General features: G+C 37.1%; 2 protein-coding genes and 7 non-coding genes across 9 annotated transcripts; 6 read left to right on the top strand and 3 right to left on the bottom strand.

The window, feature by feature from the left end:
* The first annotated feature begins 462 nt into the window (after positions 1-462).
* LOC123420612 (photosystem II CP43 reaction center protein) lies at positions 463-3628 on the top strand. Its single transcript, XM_045107397.1, has one exon. The coding sequence runs from the start codon at positions 1265-1267 to the stop codon at positions 2684-2686; it is 1422 nt and encodes a 473-aa protein (XP_044963332.1). The 5' UTR covers positions 463-1264; the 3' UTR covers positions 2687-3628.
* On the bottom strand, positions 2832-2919 carry TRNAS-UGA. The gene has a single exon. It is a non-coding gene; the product is annotated as a tRNA-Ser (tRNA).
* Positions 3629-3743: 115 nt separating the features above from the next.
* TRNAG-GCC lies at positions 3744-3814 on the top strand. Its single transcript has one exon. It is a non-coding gene; the product is annotated as a tRNA-Gly (tRNA).
* Positions 3815-4262: 448 nt separating this feature from the next.
* Positions 4263-4336, bottom strand: TRNAM-CAU. Its single transcript has one exon. It is a non-coding gene; the product is annotated as a tRNA-Met (tRNA).
* A 1963-nt stretch (positions 4337-6299) lies between these two features.
* TRNAT-GGU lies at positions 6300-6371 on the top strand. Its single transcript has one exon. It is a non-coding gene; the product is annotated as a tRNA-Thr (tRNA).
* A 650-nt stretch (positions 6372-7021) lies between these two features.
* On the top strand, positions 7022-7103 carry TRNAY-GUA. Its single transcript has one exon. It is a non-coding gene; the product is annotated as a tRNA-Tyr (tRNA).
* A 358-nt stretch (positions 7104-7461) lies between these two features.
* Positions 7462-7535, top strand: TRNAD-GUC. The gene has a single exon. It is a non-coding gene; the product is annotated as a tRNA-Asp (tRNA).
* Positions 7536-9947: 2412 nt separating this feature from the next.
* On the bottom strand, positions 9948-10018 carry TRNAC-GCA. The gene has a single exon. It is a non-coding gene; the product is annotated as a tRNA-Cys (tRNA).
* Positions 10019-16687: 6669 nt separating this feature from the next.
* On the top strand, positions 16688-21841 carry LOC123420607 (DNA-directed RNA polymerase subunit beta''). Its single transcript, XM_045107393.1, has one exon. It carries the CDS (start codon positions 16710-16712, stop codon positions 21141-21143), a length of 4434 nt encoding a protein of 1477 aa, XP_044963328.1. The 5' UTR covers positions 16688-16709; the 3' UTR covers positions 21144-21841.
* The last annotated feature ends 1469 nt before the right edge of the window (positions 21842-23310 follow it).

The raw sequence follows: 23310 nt of genomic DNA, 5'->3' as shown, positions 1-23310 counted from the left end.
TTGGAATAATGCTGAATTCAAAGGTTTATTTCTATAAGTATAAGATAAGAAAAACAAATCGAATCAAATTCATGGATTTACAACGACCTCGGTTGTGACTCCATAGATAAAAATGGAAAATTTCTCTCTTCGAGACCATTGAAAAAGGGCATTGAACGAGAAAGAAATCGTCCACAGATATAAAACTATCATATGCCTTGGAAAGTGATATGAGGTGCTCGGAAATGGTTGAAGTAATTGAATAGGAGGATCACTATGACTATAGCCCTTGGTAGAGTTCCTAAAGAAGAAAATGATCTATTTGATACTATGGATGACTGGTTACGAAGGGACCGTTTCGTTTTTGTAGGATGGTCTGGCCTATTGCTCTTTCCTTGTGCTTATTTCGCTTTAGGGGGTTGGTTTACAGGGACAACTTTTGTAACTTCTTGGTATACCCATGGATTGGCAAGTTCCTATTTGGAAGGTTGTAATTTCTTAACCGCAGCAGTTTCTACCCCTGCCAATAGTTTAGCACACTCTTTGTTGCTACTATGGGGGCCAGAAGCACAAGGAGATTTTACTCGTTGGTGTCAATTAGGCGGTCTATGGACTTTTGTAGCTCTCCACGGGGCTTTTGCACTAATAGGTTTCATGTTACGCCAATTTGAACTTGCTCGGTCTGTTCAATTGCGGCCTTATAATGCAATCTCATTCTCTGGTCCAATTGCTGTTTTTGTTTCGGTATTCCTTATTTATCCACTGGGGCAATCTGGTTGGTTCTTTGCGCCGAGTTTTGGCGTAGCAGCGATATTTCGATTCATCCTTTTCTTCCAAGGATTTCATAATTGGACGTTGAACCCATTTCATATGATGGGAGTTGCCGGAGTATTAGGCGCGGCTCTGCTATGCGCTATTCATGGAGCAACCGTAGAAAACACTCTATTTGAGGACGGTGATGGTGCAAATACCTTCCGTGCTTTTAACCCAACTCAAGCTGAAGAAACTTATTCAATGGTCACTGCTAACCGCTTTTGGTCCCAAATCTTTGGTGTTGCTTTTTCCAATAAACGTTGGTTACATTTCTTTATGCTATTTGTACCCGTCACCGGTTTATGGATGAGTGCTATTGGCGTAGTTGGCTTGGCTCTGAACTTACGTGCCTATGACTTTGTTTCCCAGGAAATCCGTGCAGCGGAAGATCCTGAATTCGAGACTTTCTACACCAAAAATATTCTTTTAAACGAGGGTATTCGTGCGTGGATGGCAGCTCAGGATCAGCCTCATGAAAATCTTATATTCCCTGAGGAGGTTCTACCACGTGGAAACGCTCTTTAATGGAACTTTCGTTTTAGCTGGTCGTGACCAAGAAACCACCGGCTTTGCTTGGTGGGCTGGGAATGCCAGACTTATCAATTTGTCCGGTAAACTACTTGGAGCTCACGTAGCCCATGCCGGATTAATCGTATTCTGGGCCGGAGCAATGAACCTATTTGAAGTGGCCCATTTCGTACCAGAAAAGCCCATGTATGAACAAGGGTTGATTTTACTTCCACACTTAGCTACTCTAGGTTGGGGAGTAGGGCCAGGGGGGGAAGTTCTAGATACTTTTCCATACTTTGTATCTGGCGTACTTCACCTAATTTCCTCCGCAGTCTTAGGCTTCGGTGGCATTTATCACGCGCTTCTGGGACCCGAGACTCTTGAAGAATCTTTTCCATTCTTTGGTTATGTCTGGAAAGATAGAAATAAAATGACTACAATTTTGGGTATTCACTTAATTTTGTTAGGTCTAGGTGCTTTTCTTCTAGTACTCAAGGCTCTTTATTTTGGCGGTGTATATGATACCTGGGCCCCTGGGGGGGGAGATGTAAGAAAAATTACCAATTTGACCCTTAGTCCCAGTGTTATATTTGGTTATTTACTAAAATCTCCTTTTGGGGGAGAAGGGTGGATTGTTAGTGTAGATGATTTAGAAGATATAATTGGTGGACATGTATGGTTGGGTTTTATTTGTGTATTTGGGGGAATTTGGCATATTTTAACCAAACCCTTCGCATGGGCTCGCCGTGCATTTGTATGGTCTGGAGAAGCTTACTTGTCTTATAGTTTAGCTGCTTTATCTGTCTTTGGTTTTATCGCTTGTTGTTTTGTATGGTTCAATAATACAGCTTATCCGAGTGAGTTTTATGGACCCACCGGGCCAGAAGCTTCTCAAGCTCAAGCATTTACTTTTCTAGTTAGAGACCAGCGTCTTGGAGCTAATGTGGGATCCGCTCAAGGACCCACAGGTTTAGGGAAATATCTAATGCGTTCCCCAACTGGGGAGGTTATCTTTGGAGGGGAAACTATGCGTTTTTGGGACCTTCGTGCTCCATGGTTAGAACCTCTAAGGGGCCCCAACGGTTTGGACTTGAGTAGGTTGAAAAAAGACATACAACCTTGGCAAGAACGGCGCTCAGCAGAATATATGACCCACGCTCCTTTAGGCTCTTTAAATTCCGTGGGTGGCGTAGCGACCGAGATCAATGCAGTTAATTATGTCTCTCCTAGAAGTTGGTTATCAACTTCTCATTTTGTTCTAGGATTCTTCTTTTTTGTGGGCCATTTATGGCATGCAGGAAGAGCCCGAGCTGCTGCAGCAGGTTTTGAAAAGGGAATCGATCGTGATTTGGAACCTGTTCTTTACATGAACCCTCTTAACTAAGATTTTCTTATTTATACCTGTTCTACTTTTTTTCTGTTCTGGCTCGGTTATTCTATCTAGCCGAGCCATTCATTCCTTTTTATGAAAGAAAGATAAGGGACAGAATAAAAAAAAATGAAAGAAACAAACGTATTCAATAAGCAAAAGGAGAGAGAGGGATTCGAACCCTCGATAGTTCCTAGAACTATACCGGTTTTCAAGACCGGAGCTATCAACCACTCAGCCATCTCTCCACCGCCTAATCCTTATTTTACTCCTACAAATAGAACATAGCCATATAAAAAATAAAAATATTTATTAACCTCTAGAAAGATATCAGATACAAGTTCCTTTTCGATATATCTCTGTATACTGTATACACGGATACAGGATCCGCTATACCCGCTTGTGAAATAAAGACTAAATAACCTCCTCTCACCCCCATATCCAAATAAAAAAGAGGTTAAGTAATAAATTTTAATTAAAGAGAAGAATCAATGGATTCATGATTAAACCCCTCCTACTTCTTGTATTTTTTTACAATTTTGGTTAAGTGAGGGATCAAATATGTAGTCAACTTTATTTGATGGTAGCTTGGAGGATTAGAAATATGACTATTGCTTTCCAATTAGCTGTTTTTGCATTAATTGCGACTTCCTCAGTCTTAGTAATTAGTGTACCCCTTGTATTTGCTTCTCCTGATGGTTGGTCAAATAATAAAAATGTTGTATTTTCCGGTACATCATTATGGATTGGACTAGTCTTTCTCGTAGCTATTCTGAATTCTCTCATTTCTTAAATTAAATTTGGTTAATATTTAGTAACCCCATAAAAAAGAAATAATAAAGGCCATTTAAAAAATTCGAATAGTGAGACGTATTAAAACGCAATTTGCGTTCCGAATTGCTAGCTCTTCTCTTTCAGTATTATGAAATTCCCATTAGAATATTCATTGACAGATAATAAAAAAAGGAAAACTCTAATATCTAATATAATAGAATAGAAAATGAAATGAAACGGTCGACCCAGACATAGACGGTCGACCCAAGCGGATATACGCTATAAAATATATACCGTAGCGAGCGTAGTTCAATGGTAAAACATCTCCTTGCCAAGGAGAAGATACGGGTTCGATTCCCGCCGCTCGCCCGCTTAATTTATCAAAGTACTATGATAAAAAGTTTAGTCTAGTTAATTGTTTAACTACTTATATTAAATTAAGTATTAATTAAGTATTAGTCTAGTGCCGTATCCCTTACTATATTTACCCTTCCTTTGCATCCCCCTCAAAAAAAGAGGGCGCTCCGGAGGCAGAAATAGAACTAGCCAACAGAGCCCCAAAATTGGGTATTAACTGAGACAAACAACGGGCAAACTGTTTTTAAAAGGAAGGGAGAGGTAGACTGTCCCTTTCATTTCATTTTTATTTTCTGCAAGGTAGGGAGAAGCCTTGCGCCTTCTTTTTGTGAAGGCAAGTGGCTTCGCAAATTGCTCAATTTTGCCCTCTAGGGCCCGGAACTAATGAATAAAAAAGGGTTGGATACGCCCCTCTACCATATCTAGAGAAATAGAATACTCCTTTTATAGAGACTGCTAAGTGCGGAGACGGGAATCGAACCCGTGACCTCAAGGTTATGAGCCTCGTGAGCTACCAAACTGCTCTACTCCGCTCTGTAGTACCAGAAACTGGTGGACAAAAAAGGCTTGAATACAAGCCTTTAACATGTCTAGACAAATAGAATACTCCTTTTATACAGAATGGAGCGGGTAGCGGGAATCGAACCCGCATCGTTAGCTTGGAAGGCTAGGGGTTATAGTCGACGTTGGTTGATTATTTTTAACGTCTCTAATTCAAAACCGAACATGAAATTTTGATTTCATTCGGCTCCTTTATGGATATTCTCACCACTTAACATCTATGTCAGCTTTTCTATTTGAATGGAACCAAAGCTCTCTGCTTTCTAGATGATCCTTATAGAGTAGGAGATAGAAATTCTATCTAAATCCATCTAATCTACTTACTTCGTTCCCTAATTTCATTCAAGAGATCCTGAGGAAAAGAATTGGGTTTCCACCGAGCTGAAACAATATGCGGATGGTTCTAGTAAACCAAAACTATCGTTTTTTAGCTATTTGGCTTCCTTATCCTTTAACAAAAGAAGATTTAGTTACGATTGGAAATCAACTTTTTTGTATCTTCATCCATAGATCCTTTACTCATATTTTCAAAATTGGAATACTTAAATCCAATGCAAAATTATGCTTCGCGACTCTGTACTCATATCATAATCCAATTTTTATTTTGGATGCAATTTAAATTAGTTTTTGGGTACAAATCGCCAGAATGTATATTCTTCCTCAATATGCTATTGAGAGGAAAAGGATTTAATCCTTTATAAGAACTAAAGTTTTCATCGGAATATAAAAAAAAACTTAAGGATGCCTTAAGTATATCATTTCAAATTCAGTTATTAATAGAACGAATCACACTTTTACCACTAAACTATACCCGCTACATTGTATATTATGGTATAAATGGTACCCTTTGTCAAGGATAGCCATTTGACAAGGAGGCTAATTCCCCCTTATTGAATCAGATGGAGAAGGTTCATGACACTGAGCCATTGGTACTTCTACTTCGATCGCGCGCCTTTACTTTAGGATTTAGATAGCCCCTCTCCCTCTGGTCTGTAAAATAAATCTCTTCTTACCCTGCTAATAGCGCCTGAACCAAATGTATTTATTTTGATTAGGATCCTATCCTATTCTACGGTTACGACTACAATAATCATTATTTACTTTGCGAGGACGTAAGTGTGCCAGACTGCTAAATTGTTTTATTATTCCTACAATATAAACTAGGGGATATAGGGGGTAACACTGTCCCTATAAATTCCTTTTTTCCTTTTCTTTTTTGTCCAGAATTGAACAAAAAAGAAATTATAGAAGATGTTTTCTTCCCCCATTAAGTCCGAGCCATAGAGTAAGAGTGAGATGAGTTTTCCAAATTCATCATAGACTTTCCCTATGGCTTGATAGAAGTAAGAAGCAAAGAGTTGTAACTTAAAGAGTCGTAACTTAAAGAAAAAAACGGACAGGGCTGACAGATTTACCTGATGTAAAGAAGATCCTAAAAGTCTATGATTAGTCGACTCTCTCCATTTAACACTTTCCTCTCTCTCCTTTTTTCCACTGACTCAATGCTAGTTTATTAGATTCTTGTTTAAAAGAATCAAAAAAGTTCAATAGAACTAAGAACACATAAAAAATAGCATAGAGGATCAAGGCCATTACCAAAAGTTCCTCCCAAGGATCCTATCCTATTGGGTATCTGTTCCCTGCCTTTTCCCGCTAGGATTGGAAATCTTATATTTTCCATATACCATTGAATCCTTGGGGTTCCAGAATCCGCCTATTTTACTAGCCTTCGGAAACGGAAAACCATGAACCAAGAAGAGTTGGGTATGTTTTTTTTTCTTAATTTTATTTTGAGCTCTCAAGATATCAATACATATACAATCTATACATAATGTCTCTCTCTATATCTCTATATATTATATATATATAATATGTACATTATGCAGTAGACCCATAATGGGAAATCAAAGTGGCAAATTTTTGAATTAAATAAAAAGCCCTTTTAACTCAGTGGTAGAGTAATGCCATGGTAAGGCATAAGTCATCGGTTCAAATCCGATAAAGGGCTTTTTAAATTAGTGGTAGAGTAATCTCGTGCTAAGACGTAAGTCATTGGTTCGAATCTGATAGAGTACTTTTCTACTAAATTGATTCGCTTTTTTCTTTGTTTTTGAAGCTTTCTCTTTAGAGAATTTTATGACTTAGTGCGGGATGAATGCATTTTTGGTCTGAACACTAAATGAAGCACGGAATGGAAATAAAAAAAAAATTGGACTCTTTTTCATCTTATCTTAGATCAATAAAATAACTACCTGTACTGAACTAATCTAGAATCCCTTTTAGTAATCCATTCTTATTCTATACATTTAAAATGAATTTCCCTAAAAGGTAGAGGATGATCCATGAATTAATCTAACCATCAACTAAAAAAATCCTAGATGAAAACATAGCAGAAAAGTTAGAAAAACTCTTTGCTTTGGATCTAGTTATACTTTTCGAGTATATTGACAATTCAAAAAAACTGCTCATACTATGATTATAGTATAATCACGAGCGGTTGTATATGGCCCTATCGTCTAGTGATGCCCCTATCGTCTAGTGGTTCAGGACATCTCTCTTTCAAGGAGGCAGCGGGGATTCGACTTCCCCTGGGGGTAGGGAGTATTATGAAAGGAGGTTAATCATAGATTAGCAAAAACCCTAGAATAAATTCTTCCTGGGTCGATGCCCGAGTGGTTAATGGGGACGGACTGTAAATTCGTTGACAATGTCTACGCTGGTTCAAATCCAGCTCGGCCCAAAAATCTAGGGCTTCGTGAATATGAACTAAATCCTTTTGTTTTTCTCCCATAAAATAAAATGTCTGATCTATAGAAATAAAAGAGAAATAAAAAAGGGGATTTTTTTTTCTAATCCATATCTCTCTCATTCCTTTCTTACAAACAAAAGAGTTTTTCTTGTTGAAGGGTGGATTATTATCCATTTTTAGTGATAAAAAATCACGACATACTAGTTATGTCACTCTCACTATACCCACGTATAATATAATATTAATATGTGGGTATGTAGTATATGATTCGTCTATTTCTTAGAGTACGACAGACGAATCGAATCTTCTTATGGTTCTATTTAAGAATGGGTATGCCATACACCCCGCGGGGATTGTAGTTCAATTGGTCAGAGCACCGCCCTGTCAAGGCGGAAGCTGCGGGTTCGAGCCCCGTCAGTCCCGAACTAGGGTTCAATGAATGGAGAAATTCATATTTCCTTTTTCCATGAAAAAAAAGGGGCAGGGAGCAAGATCAAATACCCATAGGGCACCCTTACTTCACTTTTTTATTTTGCATCTCTCATTAAAGAGGGAGGGAAGGAGTATAGGAATTTTTTTCACTACTCCCGATCGATAAAGATAAAGAAAGACACACATACGATATGTGGATTAGTAGAATTTTAGGATATTACTCTATCTTTCTTTATGATGATACCATCCTCATCTTAATTTCCTATTCCACTGTTATGGAATAGAGTACCGGTATTTTACCGGAATCCATACATAAATTGTATTCCCTTTTTATTTCAGACCTCTTTTCCCCATCTCACTTCTACTGCTTATTTGGATGTCTATGTGACCCATAGAAAGTTGCTCATATAATACATACATAATTGTATGTATAACTATAAGAAAAAGGAAGAGAAATTGTATAAGATTAAGAAAGCTCGTGGGTTAGAGATATAGAAAAGAAAAAGTAGAAAAAAAAGGATTAAAAAAGAGGGAATTCCTAATCCAATCAAAAAACCCATTTTGGTCTTAGTATGGATATAGGATCTTCCTATGTTATACTATATAACTCTCATCCATGAATTGATTTGATAGATCCGATATTCATAATATTGAATTGATTCAGTATTATCAGAATGCAAGCCCTACCCTTGAATTTACAAGATACCCCTTTTTCCTCTCCATGGGATTACATCCCGAGTTATTGTGAAAATAAAAAATAAAGAGGTTATGGAAGTCAATATTCTCGCATTTATTGCTACTGCACTGTTCATTCTAATTCCTACTTCTTTTTTACTTATTATTTATGTAAAAACAGTCAGCCAAAATAATTAAGTGGAATTCCAATTAATCATTGAAGAAATGAAAAAGGGATTAAATAAAAAAAATCCAAGTCTTAAATGAAAGGATCTGGTTGGAATCTTAAAGTGTGGTAGAAAGAACTACATATAGTTTTTTCTACGACACTTTAGAGTCTTTCTATTATATTATCTTTGAATCTACATAGAATAGATTAGTAGATTGAAATAGTTAAGTAGTCTAATTCAATTTCTTTTTTCATTGCATCCACTTAATTTCAATCAGGTCAAAATAAAAAAATCGAAGACAATTCTTGACCAAAGAATCCATGGAAGGAAAGAAAAATAATATAAGAATAGACTATAGTAAAAAGTAAAAGGAAAAAACCAGCGAATCTTTCATGCTTAAATATCCCGCGAGATGCTTCAAAAGAGAATAAAAATTATTCTAAGAATAAAGAAAGAGTATAAAACAAATGGAAAATGTGTGATATGCCGTGAATAGTTCCGTGGAAGAAAGTCTAATTTTCTTATGTATAGAACTTTTTTTAACCATTAGTCATTTCTAGTAGAAATTCTTAATTGGTATAATGGCTCTTTCTTACAATACAAGAGTTTCTTACAGGAGTGAAACAAAACTAAAGAAAAAGATTAAAGAATAACGTTTGACAAAATAATTAATGCAAAACGATCAATTAAAAAAAGAATTGATACAACAATTTGATTACTTAATCAATTAGTAGTATCGTATCCCTAGAGTCCACTCCTTCCCCATACTACTAGTGAAAGAGAAAATGTAAAGACTACCATTAAAGCAGCCCAAGCGAGACTTACTATATCCATCTAAATTATGTCTCCTATTTCTATGAAGGGATTATTCTACTATTGATCAATAATCATAGTGGAATCAAGGGTACAGAGTCAAAAAGGGCTTCTGCCCTAAGGCCATGGATCAATCAGTTCAAGGAATTTACTCCTAACAAATTCTTATAGGAATTCTTGTAGAATTAGAGAGCATTAAAAATACGATACTATAAAGCCCTTTTTTCCTTACCTTAAAAAAGAAAGAGTACGGGAATGATGTCCTGAATAGAAGAAGCGGGAATAGGAAGATTTTTTATTCCTTTTGTTACTCTAGTGTATGTAGGTCACATAAGATGTACGATAAAAAAATGTATGATAATTAGGAAGTCTTGATATTCTTTCGTGGAGTCCCTTCTGGAATCTTAGATTGAAAAAGAGAAGAATGCCCCTTAGGGACCTTTCTTTGGATACCAAGATTTCTGACATCTTATCCTCGTATTTAAAAATTCTCAAATCGAATCAATTAAGAACCAATTCAAATTCATATAATAAAAGAATAAGGAAACACTACCTCACCCCTATTGATAACCATTTTGGCCACTACCGCCAAAACAAACCCTAACCCTAGTTTAAGGATAGAACTATGGTATGGTTTCTCTAAACCCAGTATCGGCAGGCTTAGTTACTCTCTTGCCCGAACTTATGCGAAGTAAAAATTGATTGAATTCGATCAGTACTAGAAAACCTAAGTATTTTATTGATCAGGCGGCACCCAGATTTGAACTGGGGATAAAGGATTTGCAGTCCCCTGCCTTACCGCTTGGCCATGCCGCCAAAAAATCCGATCGAAAATCTAGAAAACAGCAAGTATTCATCCACGTTTTCTTACGAAAAGCCCCTTTCTTTTATTTTGAATATAATTAAACTTACTTTTTTCCAATCTTTTTCAAAAAAGATACTCCTGCTTTTTTTGATCCAGTTTCGATTATTCTCCTCGATAGATTCTATCTTAAAACATACATTGCTAACACAATAAAACTTCCCATTTCTTTCTATTGAGATGAAAAAGAAGAAAAGTGGATTTCTAGTCACAGGCTGCAAAATTCAGAACAAATTGGAACCATTAACTAGAATTCTCTTTCTTTTTTGAATTGCAGTAGTGAACTACTCTTAAATCGGTATTATCTCCCCCCCTTCAATTTCAATGGCATAATAAAATATTATGGCTTTATGCTTAATCCGTGTATAGGTGAACTTTAGGTCCGAGCAGCATTATTATCCAAAGATCCCCTTTATGTACATATCTCTATGGGGAATCGTGCTTTAATTTTTCAAAGTATTAAATTAAATATCTTGAATAAAAAAAGGAAATTTGCTCTGATATTAGAGTATAACCTGACTATCTTGGCCTACCCAAGTGAAATTACGATAAAAGAAAAGCATGGATATGGGGAGAGGTGGATAATTAGATTGGCATGTACTTAAAAAAGGGACTTACTTTATTTTAGAATTCCACAATGAAATACTTAATTTTCTAGCAATTATACTACTCCGATCCGAAATAAAAAAGAACCCTCAAATTATTTTTAGAAATTAAAGTAAGCACGCTATTCTAAATCGAAGTAAAGTAAAACTTTCTAGTGTATTATATTACGGCTTTATTACATTCATAGAAAGGGGATAAAATGAGAAATCTTTGCCATTCAATCTGATTAGAATATTATAAAGTATAAGTGGCATAATTTTTTTTGTAGGAATATTTTAGCAATTCATTTTCATTTCATTTGTACCCCTGGTAAACTAGAATTTTCGTCGAAATGGTCTCTATTCATATGTATGAAATACATATATGAAATACGTATGTGGAGTTCCCTAGAATTTCATGTGATTCAGTAAACAGAATATAGATTCCATGATTGCTAGATCAATCCGTAGGGATTGATGAAGAGTGAGCTGATAATGGAATTTTTCTTTGATAAACAGGAAACTTAAGATTAAGATGCTCCGGAATGGAAACGAGGGAATGTCCACAATACCCGGATTTAGTCAGATCCAATTCGAGGGATTTTTTAGGTTCATTAATCAAGCCTTGGCAGAAGAACTTGACAAGTTTCCAACAATTAAAGATCCAGATCACGAAATTGCATTTCAATTATTTGCGAAAGGATATCAATTGCTAGAACCCTCGATAAAAGAAAGAGATGCTGTGTATGAATCACTCACCTATTCTTCCGAATTATATGTATCTGCGAGATTAATTTTTGGTTTCGATGTGCAAAAGCAAACCATTTCTATCGGAAACATTCCTATAATGAATTCCTTAGGAACCTTTATTATAAATGGAATATACCGAATTGTGATCAATCAAATATTGCTAAGTCCTGGTATTTACTACCGCTCGGAATTAGATCATAAGGGAATTTCTATCTACACCGGGACTATAATATCAGATTGGGGAGGGAGATCGGAATTAGCAATTGATAAAAAAGAAAGGATATGGGCTCGCGTGAGTAGAAAACAAAAGATATCTATTCTAGTTCTATCATCAGCTATGGGTTCGAATCTAAGAGAAATTCTAGATAATGTTTCCTACCCTGAAATTTTCTTGTCTTTCCCGAATGCTAAGGAGAAGAAGAGGATTGAGTCAAAAGAAAAAGCTATTTTGGAGTTTTATCAACAATTTGCTTGTGTAGGTGGGGACCTGGTATTTTCGGAGTCCTTATGCGAGGAATTACAAAAGAAATTTTTTCAACAAAAATGTGAATTAGGAAGGATTGGTCGACGAAATATGAATCGGAGACTTAATCTTGATATACCTCAGAACAATACATTCTTGTTACCACGAGATGTATTGGCCGCTACGGATCATTTGATTGGAATGAAATTTGGAACGGGTATACTTGACGATGACGATATGAATCACTTGAAAAATAAACGTATTCGTTCGGTTGCGGATCTGTTACAAGATCAATTCGGATTGGCTCTTGGTCGTTTACAACATGCAGTTCAAAAAACTATTCGTAGAGTATTCATACGTCAATCGAAACCGACTCCCCAAACTTTGGTAACTCCAACTTCAACTTCAATTTTATTAATAACTACTTATGAGACCTTTTTTGGCACATACCCATTATCTCAAGTTTTTGATCAAACGAATCCATTGACACAAACTGTTCATGGGCGAAAAGTGAGTTGTTTAGGTCCTGGAGGGTTGACGGGGAGAACCGCAAGTTTTCGGAGCCGAGATATTCATCCGAGTCACTATGGGCGTATTTGTCCAATTGACACGTCTGAAGGAATCAATGTTGGACTTACTGGATCCTTAGCAATTCATGCGAGAATTGATCACTTGTGGGGATCTATAGAGAGTCCGTTTTATGAAATATCTGCTGAGAAAGCAAAAGAAAAAAAAGAGAGACAGGTGGTTTATCTATCACCAAATAGAGATGAGTATTATATGATAGCAGCAGGAAATTCTTTGTCCTTGAATCAAGGTATTCAGGAAGAACAGGTTGTTCCAGCTAGATACCGCCAAGAATTCTTGACTATTGCATGGGAACAGATTCATGTTAGAAGTATTTTTCCTTTCCAATATTTTTCTATTGGGGGTTCTCTCATTCCTTTTATTGAGCACAATGATGCGAATCGGGCTTTAATGAGTTCTAATATGCAGCGCCAAGCAGTTCCACTTTCTCGGTCCGAGAAATGCATTGTTGGAACTGGATTGGAACGCCAAACAGCTCTAGATTCGAGGGTTTCCGTTATAGCCGAACGCGAGGGAAAGATCATTTCTACTGATAGTCATAAGATACTTTTATCAAGTAGTGGGAAGACTATAAGTATTCCTTTAGTTAACCACCGTCGCTCTAACAAAAATACTTGTATGCACCAAAAACCTCGGGTTCCACGGGGTAAATCCATTAAAAAAGGACAAATTTTAGCAGAAGGAGCTGCTACAGTTGGGGGGGAACTTGCTTTAGGAAAAAACGTATTAGTAGCTTATATGCCATGGGAAGGTTACAATTTTGAAGACGCAGTACTAATTAGCGAACGTTTGGTATATGAGGATATTTATACCTCTTTTCACATCCGGAAATATGAAATTCAGACGGATACGACAAGCCAGGGCTCCGCTGAAAAAATCACTAAAGAAATACCACATCTAGAAGAACATTTACTCCGCAATTTGGACAAAAATGGAGTTGTTAGGTTGGGATCCTGGGTAGAAACTGGTGATATTTTAGTAGGTAAATTAACGCCTCAGATAGCGAGCGAATCATCATATATCGCAGAAGCTGGATTATTACGGGCCATATTCGGCCTTGAGGTTTCCACTTCAAAAGAAACTTCTCTGAAATTACCTATAGGTGGAAGAGGGCGCGTTATCGATGTGAAATGGATCCAAAGGGACCCCCTCGACATAATGGTTCGTGTATATATTTTACAGAAACGTGAAATCAAAGTTGGGGATAAAGTAGCCGGAAGACATGGGAATAAAGGGATCATTTCCAAAATTTTGCCTAGGCAAGATATGCCCTATTTGCAAGATGGAACACCCGTTGATATGGTCTTCAATCCCTTAGGAGTACCCTCCCGAATGAATGTGGGACAAATATTTGAAAGCTCGCTCGGATTAGCGGGGGATCTGCTAAAGAAACATTATAGAATAGCACCCTTTGATGAGAGATATGAGCAAGAGGCTTCAAGAAAACTTGTGTTTTCAGAATTATATGAAGCCAGTAAAGAAACAAAAAATCCATGGGTATTTGAACCCGAGTACCCGGGAAAAAGCAGAATATTTGATGGAAGAACAGGCGACCCCTTTGAGCAACCTGTTCTAATAGGGAAGTCCTATATCTTAAAATTAATTCATCAAGTTGATGAGAAAATTCATGGGCGTTCTACTGGGCCCTACTCACTTGTTACACAACAACCGGTTAGAGGAAGAGCCAAGCAAGGGGGACAACGAGTAGGAGAAATGGAAGTTTGGGCTTTAGAAGGATTTGGTGTTGCTCATATTTTACAAGAGATACTTACTTATAAATCTGACCATCTTATAGCTCGCCAAGAAATACTTAATGCTACGATCTGGGGAAAAAGAATACCTAATCATGAGGATCCTCCAGAATCTTTTCGAGTGCTCGTTCGAGAACTACGATCTTTGGCTCTAGAACTGAATCATTTCCTTGTATCTGAAAAGAACTTCCAGGTTAATAGGGAGGAAGTTTGATCGGAATAAATATAAATTCTTTTCTTATTTCTATTTTATGATTGACCAATATAAACATCAACAACTTCAAATTGGACTCGTTTCCCCTCAACAAATAAAGGCTTGGGCTAACAAAAACCTACCTAATGGAGAAGCCGTTGGCGAAGTCACAAGGCCCTCTACTTTTCATTATAAAACCGATAAACCAGAAAAAGATGGATTGTTTTGCGAAAGAATCTTTGGACCCATAAAAAGCGGGATTTGCGGTTGTGGCAATTCTCGAGCGAGCGGAGCTGAAAACGAAGACGAAAGATTTTGCCAAAAATGCGGGGTAGAATTTGTGGATTCTCGGATACGAAGATATCAAATGGGATACATCAAACTCGCATGTCCCGTGACTCATGTGTGGTATTTGAAAGGTCTTCCTAGTTATATCGCGAATCTTTTAGATAAACCTCTTAAGAAGTTGGAGGGCCTAGTATACGGCGATTTCTCTTTTGCTAGGCCCAGCACTAAAAAACCCACTTTTTTACGATTACGAGGTTTATTCGAAGAGGAAATTGCATCCTGTAACCACAGCATTTCTCCCTTTTTTTCTACCCCAGGCTTTGCAACATTTCGAAATCGGGAAATTGCGACAGGAGCAGGTGCTATTAGAGAACAATTAGCAGATTTGGATTTGCGAATTATTATAGAGAATTCTTTGGTCGAATGGAAGGAATTAGAAGACGAGGGGTATAGTGGAGATGAGTGGGAAGATAGAAAAAGACGAATAAGAAAAGTTTTTTTGATTAGACGCATGCAATTGGCGAAACATTTTATTCAAACAAATGTAGAACCAGAATGGATGGTTTTGTGCTTATTACCGGTTCTTCCTCCCGAATTGAGACCTATTGTTTATAGGTCTGGAGATAAAGTAGTGACTTCAGACATTAATGAACTTTATAAGAGAGTTATCCGTCGGAACAACAATCTTGCCTATCTATTAAAAAGAAGTGAATTAGCGCCAGCAGATTTAGTAATGTGCCAGGAAAAATTGGTACAAGAAGCCGTGGATACACTTCTTGATAGTGGGTCCCGCGGGCAACCGACGAGGGATGGTCACAATAAAGTATACAAATCACTTTCAGATGTAATTGAAGGTAAAGAGGGAAGGTTTCGCGAGACTCTGCTTGGGAAACGGGTCGATTACTCGGGGCGTTCTGTCATTGTTGTGGGTCCTTCGCTTTCATTACATCAATGTGGATTACCTCTAGAGATAGCAATAAAGCTTTTTCAGCTATTTGTAATTCGCGATTTAATCACGAAACGCGCCACTTCTAATGTCAGGATTGCTAAAAGGAAAATTTGGGAAAAGGAACCCATTGTATGGGAAATACTTCAAGAAGTTATGCGGGGACATCCTGTACTGTTAAATAGAGCACCTACTCTGCATAGATTAGGCATACAGGCCTTTCAACCCACTTTAGTAGAGGGGCGTACTATTTCTTTACACCCATTAGTGTGTAAGGGTTTCAATGCAGACTTTGATGGAGATCAAATGGCTGTTCATCTACCTTTATCCTTGGAAGCTCAGGCGGAAGCCCGTTTACTTATGTTTTCTCATATGAATCTCTTATCTCCTGCTATTGGGGATCCTATTTGCGTACCAACCCAAGACATGCTTATCGGGCTTTATGTATTAACAATTGGAAAGCGTCGAGGTATTTGTGCAAATAGATATAATAGTTTCAGAAACTATCCAAATTTAAAAGTCAATTACAATAATAATAATTCTAAGTATAGGAAAGATAAAGAACCCCATTTTTCTAGTTCTTATGATGCACTGGGAGCTTATAGACAAAAACTAATCAGTTTAGATAGTCCCTTGTGGCTACGATGGAACCTGGATCAACGCGTCATTGGGTCAAGAGAAGTTCCGATTGAAATTCAATATGAATCTTTGGGGACTTATCATGAGATTTATGCTCACTATCTAATAATGGGAAATAGAAAAAAAGAAATTCGTTCGATATACATTCGAACCACTCTTGGTCATATTTCTTTTTATAGAGAAATAGAGGAAGCCGTACAAGGATTTAGTCAGGCCTATTCATACACTACCTAAACAAGAAAGTTAGATTCGGCGATGCCCCTCCCCTTTGCTTTCGGGGGGCATTCCGATTTCCCTAGTATCATCATTATTTGCCACGCGAATCCAGATTGAGATTGAGGCAATTAAGTTAATTAAATTTTCGAATCACTGACTCAGGCCCATTGTCGAATCCTACTCAGCAATTGTCGAATCCTACTCAGCCGAAAAGGGGGTACTTATGTATGGCGGAACGGGCCAATCTGGTCTTTCATAATAAAGAGATAGACGGAACTGGTATGAAACGACTTATTAGCAGATTAATAGATCATTTTGGAATGGGATATACATCCCATATACTGGATCAACTAAAGACTCTGGGCTTCTATCAAGCCACTACTACATCGATTTCGTTAGGAATCGAGGATCTTTTAACAATACCCTCTAAGGGATGGTTAGTCCAAGACGCGGAACAACAGAGTTTTCTTTTGGAGAAACACTATTATTATGGGGCTGTACACGCGGTAGAAAAATTACGCCAATCTGTTGAGATATGGTATGCGACAAGTGAATATTTGAAACAAGAAATGAATTCAAATTTTCGGATAACGGATCCTTCTAATCCAGTCTATCTAATGTCTTTTTCAGGAGCCAGAGGAAATGCATCTCAAGTACACCAATTAGTAGGTATGAGAGGATTAATGTCGGACCCTCAAGGACAAATGATTGATTTACCTATTCAAAGCAATTTACGCGAGGGACTTTCTTTGACAGAATATATAATTTCCTGCTATGGAGCCCGCAAAGGGGTTGTAGATACTGCTGTACGAACAGCAGATGCTGGATATCTTACACGTAGACTTGTTGAAGTAGTTCAACATATTATTGTGCGTAGAAGAGATTGTGGTACTATCCGAGGTATTTCTGTAAGTCCTCAAAATGGGATGACGGAAAAACTTTTTGTCCAAACACTAATTGGTCGTGTATTAGCAGACGATATATATATCGGTTCACGATGCATTGCCGCGCGAAATCAAGATATTGGAATTGGATTAGTCAATCGATTCATAACTGCCTTTCGAGCACAACCATTTCGAGCACAACCAATATATATTAGAACCCCCTTTACTTGCCGAAGCACTTCTTGGATCTGTCAATTATGCTATGGCCGGAGTCCTACTCATAGTGATCTGGTGGAATTGGGAGAAGCCGTAGGTATTATTGCGGGTCAATCAATTGGGGAGCCAGGGACTCAACTAACATTAAGAACTTTTCATACTGGCGGAGTATTCACAGGGGGTACTGCCGACCTTGTACGATCCCCTTCGAATGGAAAAATCCAATTCAATGAGAATTTGGTTCACCCCACACGTACCCGTCATGGACAGCCTGCTTTTCTATGTTATATAGACTTGCATGTAACTATTCAGAGTCAAGATATTCTATATAGTGTGAATATTCCCTCAAAAAGCTTGATTCTAGTGCAAAATGATCAATATGTAAAATCTGAACAAGTAATTGCGGAGATTCGTGCCGGAACGTCCACTTTACATTTTAAAGAAAGGGTACAAAAGCATATTTATTCTGAATCAGACGGCGAAATGCACTGGAGTACTGATGTTTACCATGCGCCCGAATATCAATATGGTAATCTTCGTCGATTACCAAAAACAAGCCATTTATGGATATTATCCGTAAGTATGTGCAGATCCAGTATAGCGTCTTTTTCACTCCACAAGGATCAAGATCAAATGAATACTTATGGTAAAAAAGATAGGGAAATTCTTGATTATTCAACGTCGGATCGAATCATGTCCAATGGCCATTGGAATTTGATCTATCCTTCTATTTTTCAAGATAATTCAGATTTGTTGGCGAAAAAGCGAAGAAATAGGTTCGTCATTCCATTACAATATCATCAAGAACAAGAGAAAGAACTAATATCCTGTTTTGGGATTTCGATTGAAATCCCCTTTATGGGTGTTTTACGTAGAAATACTATTTTTGCTTATTTTGACGATCCCCGATACAGAAAAGATAAAAAGGGTTCAGGAATTGTTAAATTTAGATATAGGACCCTAGAAGAAGAATATAGGACTCGAGCGGAAGACTCAGAAGAGGAATATGAGACCCTAGAACACGAATACAGGACCCGAGAGGACGAATATGAAACCCTAGAAGAATCTAAATATGGAATCCTAGAAGACGAATACGAATATGAAACCCTAGAAAACGAATATGGGAGCCCAGAAAACAAATATGGGAACCCAGAGAACGAATATAGGACTTTAGAGAAAGACTCAGAAGAGGAATATGGGAACCCAGAGAGCAAATATAGGACCCAAGAGGACGAATATGGAACTTTAGAAGAAGACTCAGAAGACGAATATGGCAGCCCCGGGGAAAGCGGCGAGGAAAAATATGGTACTTTAGAGGAAGACTCAGAAGAAGACTCAGAGGACGAATACGAGAGCCCAGAGGAAGATTCCATCTTAAAAAAAGAGGGTTTGATTGAGCATCGAGGAACAAAAGAATTTAGTCTAAAATACCAAAAAGAAGTAGATCGGTTTTTTTTCATTCTTCAAGAACTTCATATCTTGCCGAGATCTTCATCCCTAAAGATACTTGACAATAGTATTATTGGAGTGGATACACAACTCACAAAAAATACAAGAAGTGGACTAGGCGGACTGGTCCGAGTGAAGAGAAAAAAAAGCCATACGGAACTCAAAATATTTTCCGGAGATATTCATTTTCCTGAAGAGGCAGATAAGATATTAGGTGGGTGTTTGATACCGCCAGAAAGACAAAAAAAAGATTCTAAGGAATCAAAAAAAAAGAAAAATTGGGTCTATGTTCAACGGAAAAAAATTCTCAAGAGCAAGGAAAAGTATTTTGTTTCCGTTCGCCCTACAGTGGCATATGAAATGGACGAAGGAAGAAATTTAGCAACACTTTTCCCGCAGGATCTCTTGCAAGAAGAAAATAATCTCCAAATTCGACTTGTCAATTTTATTTATCATGAAAATAGCAAGTTAACTCAAAGAATTTATCACACAAATAGTCAATTTGTTAGAACTTGCTTAGTAGTGAATTGGGAACAAGAAGAAAAAGAAAAGGCTGGTGCTTCCCTTGTTGAGGTAAGAGCAAATGATCTTATTCGCGATTTCCTAAGAATTGAGTTAGTCAAGTCCACTATTTCGTATACACGAAAAAGGTATGATAGGACAAGTGGAGGACCGACTCCCCATAATAGGTTAGATCGCGCCAATAGCAATTCTTTTTATTCCAAGGCGAAGATTGAATCACTTAGCCAACATCAAGAAGCTATTGGCACTTTGTTGAATCGAAATAAAGAATACCAATCTTTGATGATTTTGTCGGCATCCAACTGTTCTCGAATTGGTTTATTCAAGAATTCAAAACATCCCAATGCGATAAAAGAATGGAATCCTAGAATTCCTATTCTAGAAATTTTTGGGCCCTTAGGGGCTATTGTAGCTAGTATATCGCATTTTTCTTCATCTTACTATTTACTAACGCATAATAAAATCCTGCTAAAAAAATATTTGTTCGTTGACAATTTGAAACAAACCTTCCAAGTACTTCAAGAACTTAAATACTCTTTAATAGATGAAAATAAAAGGATTTCCAATTTCGATAGTAACATAATGTTGGATCCATTCCTTTTGAATTGTCACTTTGTCCATCATGATTCTTGGGAAGAGACATTGGCAATAATTCACCTTGGACAATTTATTTGTGAAAATGTATGTCTATTTAAATCGCACATAAAAAAATCTGGTCAAATTTTCAGTGTAAATATGGATTCCTTTGTTATAAGAGCAGCTAAACCTTATTTGGCCACTACAGGAGCAACTGTTAATGGTCATTATGGAGAAATCCTTTACAAGGGAGATAGGTTAGTTACGTTTATATATGAAAAATCGAGATCTAGTGACATAACGCAAGGTCTTCCAAAAGTGGAACAAATCTTTGAAGCGCGTTCAATTGATTCATTATCCCCCAATCTCGAAAGGAGAATTGAGGATTGGAATGAGCGTATACCAAGAATTCTTGGGGTCCCTTGGGGATTCTTGATTGGAGCTGAGCTAACCATAGCCCAAAGTCGTATTTCTTTGGTTAATAAAATCCAAAAGGTTTATCGATCCCAAGGGGTACAGATCCATAATAGACATATAGAGATTATTATACGCCAAGTAACATCAAAAGTGCGGGTTTCCGAAGATGGAATGTCTAATGTTTTTTCGCCTGGGGAATTAATCGGACTATTGCGAGCGGAACGAGCAGGGCGAGCTTTGGATGAATCGATCTATTATCGGGCAATCTTATTGGGAATAACAAGGGCTTCCCTGAATACCCAAAGTTTCATATCTGAAGCAAGTTTTCAAGAAACTGCTCGAGTTTTAGCAAAAGCTGCCCTACGAGGTCGCATTGATTGGTTGAAAGGCTTGAAAGAAAACGTAGTTCTGGGGGGGATTATACCTGTTGGTACCGGATTCCAAAAATTTGTGCATCGTTCCCCACAAGACAAGAACCTTTATTTCGAAATAAAAAAAAAAAATCTATTCGCGTCGGAAATGAGAGATTTTTTGTTTCTCCATACAGAATTAGTTTCTTCAGATTCTGACGTAACAAACAATTTTTATGAGACATAAAAACCCCCATTTAACATTTAACCCTAAGGATACATAAAACATATTTTTTACTTTACTAGACTTTTGAACTTAGAACACTAACAGGTTAAATTTTAGATTTTTAAGATTTTTATTTTAATAAGTAAAACAAGTCAGTTAATTCATTAAATTAAGGTTTTGTTTATACCATGTATCAATGTATCAATGGCCAACTCTTAGTACAAGGTTCTCTCAGAACAATTATTATTTTATTTATTTCAAGCTATTTCGGATCTTTCTTAATCTTCAAAAAGAAATAAATTCCGTAATGGAATGTTAGGATGAAAAAAAAAGGAAGTGTGGAAAAAATGACAAGAAGATATTGGAACATTAATTTGAAAGAGATGATAGAAGCAGGAGTTCATTTTGGTCATGGTATTAAGAAATGGAATCCTAAAATGGCCCCTTACATTTCGGCAAAGCGTAAAGGTACTCATATTATAAATCTCGCTAGAACGGCCCGTTTTTTATCAGAAGCTTGTGATTTAGTTTTTGATGCAGCAAGTCAGGGAAAAAGTTTCTTAATTGTTGGTACCAAAAAAAGAGCAACAGATTTAGTAGCATCAGCTGCAATAAGGGCTCGTTGTCATTATGTTAATAAAAAGTGGTTCAGTGGTATGTTAACGAATTGGTCGATTACGAAAACTAGACTTTCTCAATTTAGAGACTTAAGAGCGGAAGAAAAAATGGGAAAATTCCACCATCTCCCAAAAAGAGATGTGGCAATCTTGAAGAGAAAATTATCTACCTTACAAAGGTATCTCGGCGGGATCAAATATATGACGAGATTGCCAGACATTGTGATCGTCCTTGATCAGCAAAAAGAGTATATAGCTCTTCGGGAATGTGCCATTTTGGGAATTCCTACTATTTCTTTAGTCGATACAAATTGTGACCCGGATCTCGCGAATATATCGATTCCAGCCAACGATGACACTATGACTTCAATTCGATTGATTCTTAACAAATTAGTATTTTCAATTTGTGAGGGCCGTTCTCTCTATATAAGAAATCGTTGATTAAGAATATATAGTGAATTCTTGGACAACTGCGTAGATTTATGGAATGACTTACTATATCTTTTTTTGCATAGAATTTGTTTTGCATAGAAAAAAGAAGGGGAATATTGATATATATTAGAGGGTATTGATATATATTATGATCTGATGTGCTTTCTTGGTATCCTAAATATCAAATTAATAGTTCAAGTTGCTGAGTTGAGAAAGAGATGGTTGAATCAAAAGAATTCCTTTTTTGAAGTTCAATTTTTATCAGAGGACAATATGAATATTATACCTTGTTCCATTAAAACACTCAAGGGGTTATACGATATATCGGGTGTAGAAGTAGGCCAACACTTCTATTGGCAAATAGGAGGTTTTCAAATTCATGCCCAGGTACTCATCACTTCTTGGGTCGTAATTACTATCTTGCTAGGTTCAGTTGTCATAGCTGTTCGGAATCCACAAACCATCCCGACCGACGGGCAGAATTTTTTTGAATATGTCCTTGAGTTTATTCGAGACTTGAGCAAAACTCAGATTGGAGAAGAATATGGTCCCTGGGTTCCCTTTATTGGAACTATGTTCCTTTTTATTTTTGTTTCAAATTGGTCGGGTGCTCTTTTACCTTGGAAAATTATAGAGTTACCCCATGGGGAATTAGCAGCGCCCACGAATGATATAAATACTACTGTTGCTTTAGCTTTACTCACGTCAGCGGCATATTTTTATGCTGGTCTTAGCAAAAAAGGATTGAGCTATTTCGAGAAATATATTAAACCAACCCCAATCCTTTTACCAATTAACATCCTAGAAGATTTCACAAAACCATTATCGCTTAGCTTTCGACTTTTCGGGAATATATTGGCGGATGAATTAGTCGTTGTTGTTCTTGTTTCTTTAGTCCCCTTAGTAATCCCTATACCGGTCATGTTTCTTGGATTATTTACAAGCGGTATTCAAGCTCTTATTTTTGCAACATTAGCCGCAGCCTATATAGGTGAATCCATGGAGGGTCATCATTGAATTGACTAGTTTTGGAATATAGTATTTTTTTTTTCAGCTTAGCTCAATTCATGCATGGTTCCAGATAATCTGCTTGGTTGCAATAGTTAGAAATGCGTATGAATATATAGCCTAGAGTTGTA

The sequence above is a fragment of the Hordeum vulgare genome, unplaced genomic scaffold (assembly GCF_904849725.1).
Source record: "Hordeum vulgare subsp. vulgare unplaced genomic scaffold, MorexV3_pseudomolecules_assembly, whole genome shotgun sequence".
Taxonomy (NCBI): domain Eukaryota; kingdom Viridiplantae; phylum Streptophyta; class Magnoliopsida; order Poales; family Poaceae; genus Hordeum; species Hordeum vulgare.
The sequence above is the reverse complement of the archived record's forward strand: the minus strand, read 5'-3'. Positions and strand labels throughout refer to the sequence as shown.